This window comes from Juglans regia, chromosome 1 (genome assembly GCF_001411555.2).
Source record: "Juglans regia cultivar Chandler chromosome 1, Walnut 2.0, whole genome shotgun sequence".
In the NCBI taxonomy this organism is placed as follows: domain Eukaryota; kingdom Viridiplantae; phylum Streptophyta; class Magnoliopsida; order Fagales; family Juglandaceae; genus Juglans; species Juglans regia.
The window spans coordinates 20,624,961-20,637,273 of record NC_049901.1 but is presented as its reverse complement, the minus strand read 5'-3'; the positions used below and the strand labels follow the sequence as shown (position 1 = coordinate 20,637,273).

The window sequence follows — 12,313 nt, the reverse complement described above, 5'->3', positions numbered from 1 at the left end:
ACAGTCAGAATATTTAAAAACGAAAAAATGAGAGAAAAATAAAAAAGTAAAAAATAATATATTTTAAAATTGAAAAAGAAAATAAATTTCCATATAAACTAAAGGGTTTGCGTGGGCTATCCCAAGCCGTATGATTTATGTGTGTTTTTTATATTTTTATATATATAAAAGATTTATGTGTTTTTTACTACGTATGATTTATGTGTTTTTAATACTTTTTTATGTCTGCTTATACAGGTTTTAAAGTGTTTTTTGGAGTATATGCTTTTTTATTCTTTTGGTTTTGACCTATATTTATTTTTTGGATTTCTCGATTATATTGCGGTAATTAATTTTTAATGGCTTGGACGTTGACACATGTATGTACAACCATTTTAAATGAGCAGCAAAGGTAGAATTTCTTGAGAATCGTCTAGATAATAATACATTATTTAACAATTTGTTAATTTTATAATATTTTTTATTTAATTTTTTTCTTTTATTTTTTAAAACACAATAAAACATCGTAATTTAAACTATTTTTATTAAGATATTTTATTGTGTTTTAAAAAATGATAAATATACAACCATTTTTACAATTATATTTTAAATGAAGGAGTTTTTATAAAGTAACTTATAAAAATAACATCATTTTACATAAATATCATCATTTTAAAATATAATTTATAAAAGATTACAACAAGAATTGTATATCTATCATTTTTCTATTTTTAAATGATTATGGCTTTTCAAATGGTTTTTCTAATTTTTTTTACACTATCTTTTTGTTTTTATACTTTTCTTAGATACGTAACATGTGACATGTCACATATAATTTCTTCTTATGATAAAAATTTATTTATAAACTCGTTTATTGAGATGATAATAAATGAGGCGAAGATTATTTGTAGTATTCCTCTTCGTAGAATGGAGATTAGCGACCTGATATCGGCAAGACATACATAGGGGATTTTTTTAGTGAAAAGTGCTTATGTCTTGGATTGTGTATTGTCAAAGCAGGCTTAGGGAGAGTCATCGAATGGAGAGGCTAGTGAGAAGATTTGGAGGCAATTATGGCAGTTAAAGATCCTAGGAAAAATTAAACAATTTCTCTAGAAGGCTCTCAATGAAATTTAACCAACAAAGCAGGTGCTGAGGAAAAAATTGGTAGTGGAGGGTGAGTTGTGTCCAATATGTTTGAGGGATGAGGAGTCTATTATTCATGTTCTTTGGAATTACCCTGCATCAATGGATGTTTAGGGTGATCAGGATAGTCCTCTATGGAAATGGAACCCCAATTTTCATAGCTTTAAATAGTTTTGGGATGGTTTATTTAGAAGATTGGATGATGTGACTTTAGTATAGGTGGCTGCCATATTTTACAAGTTATGGATTAGGAGGAACTGGTTTGTTTTTAATAATAATTTTAATGGCCCGTCTATTCTACTTAGATCTGCATTAACTGATATGGAGGCTTATCAAGACATCCATTAGTGCTCAATGCCTAATGTTGACTGTATCCCTCGACAGGTATCTGATATGAAGTGGAGACCACCAGCTGATCCCTTGTGCAAACTGAATTTTGATGCTGCTTATAACTCTGAGAAGAGACTTATGGGCATTGGTATTGTGGTGAGAAATAGCGGGGGGAGGTTGAGATTGTGGTGGCAGCTTCGAGGATGCATGTTGGTTCTGCCTTCTCAGCATATTGTTATGCTCTTCTAAAAGGTATTCAACTCTGTTAGGAGATGAATCTTAACCAGGTGCTATATGAGGGCAATGCTAAACAAGTGGTTGATGGGGTTAATGGGAACACTGATGATTTATCTTCAGAGGGCCAACTGATTGAGGATATACATGTATCATTTTCTACTCAAGTTGGATGGAAATTATGTTTTACCAGAAGATGCAGCAACCATGCTACTCACAATGCTACAAAAATTGGTATAAGTTTAGAAAACGAGTCTGTATGGATTGAGGATTGTCTCTTAGATGTTATGTTTGTGATTCAGTCTGATAAGTCCTGTATTACCTAATTATTTTAATGAAATTCTTATTTCTTTTCGAAAATAAAAAAATAAAAAATAAATGCATAGTAAGTAATAAAGTTTAGCTAGCGAACTTAAAAACATCTGAACTTAACGATATTAATGCTATTAGGACTTGGTTTCTTTCCCGTTATGGACATCTTCGAGAAACTATCCACGAAGGATACACGAGCCATTCATAATAACAAGAGTGTGCAAATATTAAATTGTTAACCGGAGATTATGCAGTGCCAAATCCATACAATTGGGTTTTGAAATAGCATAATCCCCCAATATTATTATGCAAAAAGGTAATATTAATTGTTGATGACATGATGTAATTTTTTGGCGTGGCCAGAATCTAATAATATGGTGAATGATTCATGATAATCAATATTTAGATGCTCGTATATGAAATAAATAATAAATAAAATATATAAAATATAAATAAAGAAATATCGAGATTTACTTGATTTGACATGAAAGTCTACTCACCTATTGCTTGAAGGTAAATCTATTATATTTTATGATTGTACAATATATAACGGAGGAAATAAGGTTGATGAGAGGTTGAATTAGATGTTGTTCGAGTAAAAATTTGGAGAGAGAACTCCCAAAGAGTGTAGAGAAGTCTTTACTTACCGAGTTGTTAGATCATTCCATGTTAATAGTAGTATCGTCTTTTTATAGAGGCCTCCTTCGTTCTTTAGAGTAACTAACTCATACTTACCTTAAGCTAGTTTCACATTTTTTTTATGTCAATCAATCTCTTTTTTTTTTACTGTTTGCAATGAGATTTTATTCATTTCATATCCAATACTATTTATAATCTATTTTATTAGTATTATTTTTAATATTTGATTACGTGATTTTAAATAATAAAAAAATATTTATTATATTTCATCTCTTAGCCAACCATTTGATGAATGTTTAGATATAAAAATACTCTCAATCCATCTTATTTGTTATTATAATTTTTTTAAATTTTTATATAAAATATAATAGACAATTCAAAATTTTTAAATTTTTAAATAATAATAATATTAAAAAATAATATTTTATTCAACTCATCTAAAATTATCTAATCTTATCTTAATATCCAAACCTCCTAAATGAAATTTCTGTTTATCAAATAAAATAGTTAACAAGCAACCAAGTGTTGGATGGACGCGCCTTGAAGAGGGCAGTGTGCAGGTTCCTTTGTTGATATTATATCATTTGATTTCTCCCGGGGTGTGCACGGCTGTTCCTGCCCACAGTAACTGCTGGCCAAATCTCTTTCCCTCTCTCTGTATTTCACTTTTTGCCCTGCTTTTCCCATTAATGCTCCACTCCACTACCTCCACCACTCCCAGCGGTCCCGTATAATTTCTAATCAAACCCAAATATCTTCTCTCCTCTCTCTTTCTCCCTGCCTTTCTGATTCCTATGTTGTAAGTTGTCAAAACACAACAGGTAACCAACCTTCGGCTGCTAGTGCCCAAACTCCTACTCTTCAGTTTTACTTTAGCACTACCCTCGATCTCTCTCTTCCAGATCCCTCTTTCTTTCAAACTTTGCATGCGCATCTTCTTGCCATTCCACTCTTCGTTTCCTCTTTCCTTGATTTATTTTCTCTTTCGATGTTTTTTGATATTTAGGTAATTTCCATTATTGGTATGTGTGATTGCTTAATTTTATTGCTTGAGGTTTTCTACCTTGTCCCATAAGGTTATTTAGTGGCATTAGTAATGAGAGATCTGCGTGTGCAAGCAACTGCTTCTATGTTTCTTTCATTTTCGTTTTGGGTTGTAGTTTGGTGGAGGGGGAAAAATAACAGAGGAAAATAACACAAAATCAGTAATGTCTTGGATTTCATGTTTTCTCCTGCTTTAGTTTTACGAATGTGGAGCTTCGGCTCAGGCAGTCGGGTTCTGGGAGAAACTTTAAGGTTTTGAATTGCTTTGTTTTTTTGTACCTCACATTTTCTCAGTACAAAAACAGGAAAGCAGTAATCTTTGGTTACTCTATTTATTTTGTTATGCTTTTGAAAATAATTAACGCAATATTAGCTTGATCTCTCACTCTCTGTTTCCAGGTTTTCTCGAGCATTTTCTGGTTAATCAAACGGCACACTAGCACTGTGTATCTAGTTTTGTTTATAATTTCTTTTAATGTTAAGAAACATTTACTTAGATCTCTTATGCTCTTTTTTGGTTTTGTTCTTTGATACTATTTTGACAAAATTATACCTTTGTTTCGTCCTTTTCTGCTTTTCGGTCTTTGCCTTTATCTCTTTCGGGTTCTCTCTCCAATGGGATTTCAAAATTTGCTTTTGCTCACTCTCTCTCTCTCTTTCTCTCTCTGTTGAAAAAGTCTCCACTGACCAGTCCACTGCGCTTTGGTTGCTGAGAACAAAGAGGGGAAAAAAGAAAAATAAAAACTTGTATTGTGAGTTTTTTCTTATGGGTTTTCTTATTTTGAAATTTGCACGAATACCCATCACTTTTGTTTTGAAAAAAAAAAAACCATGTAATTAAAATTTTTTATACCTAAAAGTACTTTCCTATATTTTATTAACTGCTAAACGGAGAATCGGAGTTTAAATATGAATTTGTTGTGAAATGTTTTCATTGAACGCAAAGTTTCTGTTTTTTGTTCTTTGTGTGCGGATCTGTGTCAGTGCTATTAATATTTTGAGCAGCAAAGGTAGAATTTCTTGAGAATCGCCTGGATAATCACTTTTCTTGTTTTTGTTCTTAGTTATTCGGAAGCGATACTAGTCGCAAACGCATTTTTCTTCATTTGTCTCTAGTGGCTTCTTGATTGTGCCTTTTTGTTGTCTTTTGAGATTCCATTGGCCTTGATTCCTTGTTAATGAAAAGATAAGAAGCTGTTTTATAAAGTGGGCCATATATATATATATATATATCGTGTGTTCTTCGTTTGCTATTTTCGATGGCCTCAATACCTGTGATACGGAGTAATTTTGTGGATTAAACTGCTATGAATTATGGCAACTTGTTTTGTATTATAATATTTAATCCTAGTGGAGCACAAACGATGAGGACAGCCTTTTAAGTTTATATTCGTTTTTCGTAATTCACATGGATGGAAGGCTTTTTAATACCATTTGTTTGAGTTGTTGAGTTTTCCATGTTGCAGCCGTTGCTTGGTTTTGTGACTCTCTTGATTAAACTATTCAATAAACTAATATTTTCTCGTTTTGTTCAGTTGGTTTCAACATCGAGATACTCGTAACGTCCAACGAATTACACGCTTGACTAGGATAAAATGAGGCCGGTTTTCAACATAGGTGGTTTAAAGTGGCTTGTGGATTGACGTGTGGGAATCTTTTGGAGTTTGGCTGGTCGTTATCTCTTGTTTGACTATTCTTAATGATCTCAGAATTCCATGTGAGATCTGTTCTGGCAAAGCAAATCTTGTCAGCATATTACATCTGATGTAACGCCATCTTTCTGGAGCTGAGGAAATGGGGGGTTGTGTTTCAACTAGTAGTCGAAGTACTTGCAGTAGCAGGAGCAATGGAGAGACAGTTTCACCCTCTTGTTTTTGCGGGCAAAAGAGAACGAGAACGTTCTCTGATCATGTTGTTGGCCTGCAGCATTTACCATCCATACCAAGCCGGATTTTTGTGAATGGAAAGAGCCGTACGTCTTGCATATTCACGCAGCAGGGCCGCAAGGGTATAAACCAGGATGCCATGATTGTTTGGGAAGTAAGTTTTGCTCCTTCAAATACTAATGATATCTAATAATGCTTGGTGGGTTGGTTTCTTATTCTGGATTTGAGTTTCTGCAGGATTTCATCTCGGAAGATGTGATATTTTGTGGTGTCTTTGATGGACATGGTCCGCATGGCCATCTTGTTGCACGCAAAGTGAGGGATGCCCTGCCGGTAAAGCTATTATCATTCTTGCATTCTTGTCAGTCGAGACAGAATGGGTCAAATACAACTTGTTTCAAAGGGAATCTCAAGAGATCAGATGCTGGAGATTCAGAGAAGGATTGCTCACCGGAGGATAAATTGATTTCCTCATGGAGAGAAACTTTCTTAAAGTCATACAAGGCTATGGACAAAGAGCTGAGGTCTCATCCAAATTTGGACTGCTTTTGTAGTGGTAGCACTGCTGTCACTTTAGTGAAACAGGTACACCTGAAATCACCATCCACTTACCCATGCTGGTCCTTATTCCACTAGCGTTTACGCTTCTTAATGTTTCTATTCATAGGGGTCAAATCTTTTTATGGGATATATTGGGGATTCTCGAGCAATTATGGGATCTAAGGACAGCAATGATTCCTTGGTGGCAGTCCAGTTGACTGTTGATTTAAAGCCTGATTTACCAAGTATGCCCTATGTTATTCTGTTATGTTACTTTTCTCTAGTACGTGGTTGTTGTGTGCCTAATTCTTCTTTGGTGTGATTCAAATTCCTATAGGGGAGGCAGAAAGGATTAAACGGTGCAAGGGTAGGGTCTTTGCTTTGCAAGATGAACCTGAAGTGCCTAGGGTATGGTTGCCATTTGATGATGCACCTGGATTAGCAATGGCCCGAGCATTTGGGGATTTCTGTTTGAAGGAATATGGGGTGATCTCTATTCCTGAATTCTCTCACCGGATACTCACCGAGAGAGATCAGTTCATTGTTCTTGCTTCAGATGGGGTAAATTCTTCATTCTCTGTTCCGTGCATTTGTTCTTTCCTTTCTCTTTTTCTTTTATGTTATTTTACCAAATTTCTTAATCTTAATTCAATTGCTGTCCGGTTTGCAAAATCCATGGGCAAGGGTAAACCTATATATAATTTGCCATTTCTAAGTCCTTTATATGGTGGAAACTAGGAATTGCTAGCTCCCTTTTGCAATGTCTGGGAACCACGTCCTACAATGTCAATTCATAAAAAATAAAAAATAAAACATTAATAATGACTCTCTGTACTAATAATCTGATGGAAATTAGAGATTTTTGTTAGGTGTGTGAAATGGTTTCCAGAAATTAACATTCAAGCAACTGCAATAGAAAGAATCCTTCTGTGACATTTCACCAAACATGAATAGTTGGATGGACAAATTCTGGGGTAATGAGCTGACCACATTGCGAAATAACTATCGGGTTGACCAGGTCATATTGTACGACTAGTTCCCTTCTTTGATGCTTATATACTTTATCCCTTTACCCTTATTTTATGTATGGCTTTTGCGACCTGAGTGACTGTGATCTGAAAATGAGTAGTTTGATGCTCTAGATCTGTTGGATGGCTTCATAAAGCGTCATGTTCAAACTATGTTGATTTATGTACGTCTGTGCTCATAATGCATATTGATTTCAGATGTAAAATTTTCATAATACTGTGTCTATTACCATAGTTTGCAATGATTTGAGCTATAACATATTATCATCGAGCTGGACACATTTTTGTTATCAGTTATGATCTCAAAAGAAGCAGCTTACCTATAAGATTGGGGGCATTGAATGGTTAAACACCAGTGCCTTTTAGTATTATGAATGGGTAGGCAAACGTGGTTGAGTGTAGGGCTGTACAACAAACCTGAGAACCGACCAGGACCGACCCAGACCTGTCGGCCGAGCTCGGAACCGGCCGAAACCGGTGGAGAACCGGTCGGCATGCGGTACAAAATTGAGAAAACCGATATCGGCCGGTTCGGCATTGGTTCGAACCTAGTTCAAACCGCTGAACCGGCCGACTAAAGAAATTAATTTTTTTTTTATATACTCTGTACTTAAAACGATGCCGTTCTACTTAAGTTTAAGTGGAACGGCACTGTTTAATCCTATAATTGTGTTTTAAACACAACTGAAACGACGCCGTTTGATAATAAACCAAACGGTGTTGTTTTATTTATAACGTATTAAAACAAATAAGTAGAACGACGCCGTTTGGTTTAATATTAAAACAAATAACGTATTAAACCAAACGGCGTCGTTTCGATATGAATCTGTCTTCTTCCTTGCGTCTCAGTTCTCATCCTCTCTCTCTCTCTCTCTAGTCTCTACTCTCTCAGACGAAGCTCGATCTGAGAATCGACCGTGAACCGCCACAGAAATGAAGGATCGGCCAGTGTCGGCGTTTCTCCTCCCCATCGACCGGTTTCGACCGGTTTTCTCAACCAAAACTTAAGCGTCGGTCGGCATCGGTTTTGTCGAAAAACCGTGCCGAAGGGGTCGGTTTTCACCCTTAGTTGAGTGTGTGGGTGTAGTCAGTCTGGTTCGGTTCTGAAAAAAACATACAAACCAGTTCAAATTGGTTTGTGTTAGTGCAGTTGGTTTTTCGGGATTAGTCACTTTGGGCTTTAGATTTTGGCTTTAGATGGTTTTAATTTTTGGGCCCAATCAACAAAATAAAAATTAAAGCAAAAGACTATTTCCAATTCAAGGCCCGATTGGCAAATTCTATTCTCCAATTAAAGTTTCCAAGTCAGAAAAAGTACAGAACTCAATTAAATAAAAAGAAGCAAAAACCATTAGGAACTCAAGTAGACATAAGGGCTGTAATAAAAAACCATGAAACTGATTGCACCCCCATTTATAGATAAATCATAAATGCACAAACTCAGCTATAAAAAAGAGAGATATTACAAGATTAGAACCAACTCAGGTAGTGCAAACCCAAGTACCCAACAGAAAGTGTAAGATTAAAATTTTACAACCCCAACAGAGATTTTGAATTCAACCAAAAGTAAAATATTAATATAAGTCAAACAGAAAGTTTATAAAGTTTATAACATAACAGAAGTATAAAACCAAAAAGAGAGCACAAGGCTATGGCATACTTTGCCTTCACAAATCACAATCCCCTCAACAATCCTCAAGTCATCCATGCACAACTCCCACTTTGATGTAGTCGACATGTTGCTAACAAGAAGAATAAGAAGAAGAATCCCAATGAATATCCATCCATACATATATACAGACTATGTCTGATGCATACCAAATCAGACCAATTTAAGTTCCAAAACAAAACCTCTACAGCAGAGTATAAGTTACTCATGATATAGGCATGCAACAACGAAAGTGGAAACTTCAACTGAAATTTTGATATTAGGATCTCCAAATTCACTTCTTGAAGTCCATCAAAGATATGTTCACAGACATTTAAAACAAGAAAAATACGGCTCTTCATCCTTGATTTTAACATCGTTAGTCACACCAAATGATGTTATGCATTAAGTGATTTCATAGGTTAACCACTTAAATTAAGAGTCCCTTAACACATGATACATCAGCTAATGTGGTCAAGGATAAAAATTTTTTTATTGGTAATCAAGAATTCATTCATGAAAATAGGCAAAAGCCCAAACACAGGGTGGGCTAAGGATAACAAAATTTTGGATGAAGAACTTCATTTCTCTTGAAACAATTGACTTGTAAAAATATATAATGTATGCATGCTCACCTCAATCATCGTCAATAGTGTCAGCAGGGGTTGTGAGGAACTCGCAACTTCCTCCACAAGTTTTATAAACAAAAATTGACATATGCATATTTTGAGCTTTTTAAAACTGGAGATAAACTACCATGAAAAGGATCAAGAGCCCGGTCTGCCATACTAAATGCCAATTCAGAGGCAAACATAGATCCCAGAATTGCAAGAGCATCTCATGCAACTTTTGAAAGCACGTGATATCTAACTGAGTTAATTTTTCACCAAGCCAATATGCCAAACTTCTATGATCTTCCTTACAATTCGCAGCTTGGTATCTATTTAATTTTGTTTTGCTTTGCAAAGAATTTGCGGACTCCAAATGTTTCTTGAACTGGGCCATCCTCAATGCCCTCCCATCCTCTACTCTACTAGTTGTACTAGTAGTTACTTTGTCGGTTGATTGATTTGTGTTTTCGATTTTGTGCACCAGAACTACCTTCTTCTTCATCTTGTATATATGCATATGCATTATTCAAGCGTTGAAAAGCATCTTTCAATTTCTTCATCAACAGTCACAAGAAAAGAAAAGAAAAACAGAGCCCCAAAGTTAACATTGTCACATTTGGGATAAATCCAATCTCCCTCATGAAAGCCCTACGGCCCTGCATGTATTAACTGATGCTGTTTGCTAAGATGATTACAATCCCCACATGAAAGCAAGGACTATCACTTCAAATGTAGGTTTAGATCTCCTTTATTAAGATACCCCCACTAAGTTTAAACCTACATTTTAAGTGATAGTCCTTGCTTTCGTATCCTAGTTTGTGTACCCAAACAGGTTTAATCTGGTATGTAATTGTGGCATGTGCTGTGTGCCATGGTACCCTTGATTGAGAGTTCACTGTTATGACTAGAGAACTGCTAGGCCTAGAAAGATAACTACAAAAAACTACTTTGCAAATTGATGTGCCTTGATGCGGTATGCCAAGTTGTAAAACTCTTTATTGTATAGTAGATCTGATGTATCACATTAAGTTTTGTGAGTTGGTAAACTTCCTTTTTATATATTTCTTGGTAGCTTTAGCATTGCTCTTATGATTAACTTTTGGATCATTTCTTTGCGTTTCCTTGATTTGTAGTCTTGGGAAAATAAGTTCCCAAATGCTCATCATGCTCCATTGTGTAATCTGCTTAAATTCTTTGTCACCCTTTCATTTATCAAGAAAATCTTATGAATACCCTATGGTAGAGGTAGCTGCGTTTGGATGTTGAAATGAGTTAAGTTGAGTTGAGATGATAAAATATTATTAGAATATTATTTTTTAATATTATTATTATTTTGGGATTTGAAAAAGTTGAATTGTTTATTATATTTTGTGTTGGAATTTGAAAAAGTTGTAATGATGAGTTGAGATGTGTTTAGGTTCCAAATATACCTGATTGGATGGGTCCCTAAAGTGAAATATGGTATGCACAAGGATAGGTTGCCAGGATGGATAGACGGACCAGCATAAATTCGAACCAAAGAGGATTCAAGACTGTTTTCCAAATTACATAAATTTGAAGTTGGTTATTGGAGAAAAAACATGCACGACTATGTGAATATTTTTATGTTTCTCATCTTTTAGGCCTTGTATCACATAAATGTTGGGTGTTGTTTTAACTGTTGAATCAATGCGCTTGTTTGTTTTTTTGTTTCATGTTATTTGTTCCTTTTATCTGTTGAACGTTCTAATTTGGTTTTATTACAGGTATGGGATGTCTTGAGCAATGAAGAAGTGGTTGAGATAGTATCGATGGCTCCAACCCGGTCATCAGCTGCAAGGATCCTGGTGGACTCAGCTGCACGGGAATGGAAACTGAAATACCCAACTTCGAAGATGGATGACTGTGCAGTGGTTTGCTTATTTTTGGATGGGAAAATGGATGCTGAATCTGATTATGATGAGCAAAACTTTTCTTCTGCAACTCTTCAGAGCAATCATTCCGGTAATGCCATTGAATCTGATGATGGGCAGAAGTCTGAGCCATCTTTGCAAAGGAACTTCACAGTCAGATCATCAGAAGAAAATGATACCTATGGACGACTACCTATTGAGGTCGAAGGAAATGAGGAAGCAGTAGCAGCTGAAGATCAGAATTGGTCAGGTTTGGAAGGGGTCACCCGAGTGAACTCGATTGTACAACTTCCTAGATTCTCTGATGAGAGGCCAAACCCTGAAATTTTGTGATTTCAGTTGAAGTGGAATGGGGCTGGTTCTGTTGTATTTTCTTGGTCTTTGCAACTTACAAAATCCAAGAAAATTTTCTGGGTTGGTGGCATTGTGACCAAGGTTTGTGGATGCAACATTAAAAGCTGCAATGTTTTGTTCTTTTGTATTGCCAAAAATTTAGTGGTCATCACTTTCATCAACGGAAATGTGAATCAGCAATGCTCCAGTTTCTGTAAAAATAATATCCAGTTGCATGAAGATATTTATATATGCGTTGTTGTAACACCACAATTGGCACGGTTATCCAGTTTTTCTGTCGTCTTTGAGACTCGAGACTTCCACCTAATTTTCTATCAATGTTCTTTACTGACGTATCAATATATATGGTGGACGTTTGAGAGAGAAGGAAAAAAAGACAAGAAAGGAAAACATTAAAAAAGCAAACCATAGAAAGAAAAAGGAAAACATAAACAAAATTTAAAAAACACGGTTCCACATGTCATGGGTGGTGGGAGATCTCCACTCTACCATCGACATTGATGGGGTGGTGGGAGCTTTCCATGTGGACGAGAAGGCATCTCCACCTTTATGGGCGAGATTTTGCCCACTATCGAGAAGTGAGGAAGGTCTATAACCTGCGACAAACATACTTTGTTTTGAGGCAACTAAGAGCAAGTGCTCCAGGCAAGTAATCCCCCCCATCTTGTGA

At 35.6% G+C, this 12,313-nt stretch overlaps 1 protein-coding gene across 3 annotated transcripts; it reads left to right on the top strand.

Annotated features, from left to right (window-relative positions):
- Window positions 1-3,251: 3,251 nt before the first annotated feature.
- On the top strand, window positions 3,252-11,934 carry LOC108985575 (probable protein phosphatase 2C 52). 3 transcript variants are annotated; one of them, XM_018957919.2, is made up of 6 exons: window positions 3,252-3,461; window positions 5,220-5,724; window positions 5,808-6,155; window positions 6,238-6,355; window positions 6,448-6,671; window positions 11,143-11,934. In XM_018957919.2, exons 2-6 carry the CDS (start codon window positions 5,479-5,481, stop codon window positions 11,620-11,622), a joined length of 1,416 nt encoding a protein of 471 aa, XP_018813464.1. In that variant the 5' UTR covers window positions 3,252-3,461; window positions 5,220-5,478; the 3' UTR covers window positions 11,623-11,934. The 3 variants fall into 3 exon arrangements, with proteins under 3 accessions (XP_018813464.1, XP_035549218.1, XP_035549221.1); XM_035693325.1 differs by lacking the exon at window positions 3,252-3,461 and adding an exon at window positions 3,499-3,646; XM_035693328.1 differs by lacking the exon at window positions 3,252-3,461 and adding an exon at window positions 4,315-4,436.
- Window positions 11,935-12,313: the final 379 nt, after the last annotated feature.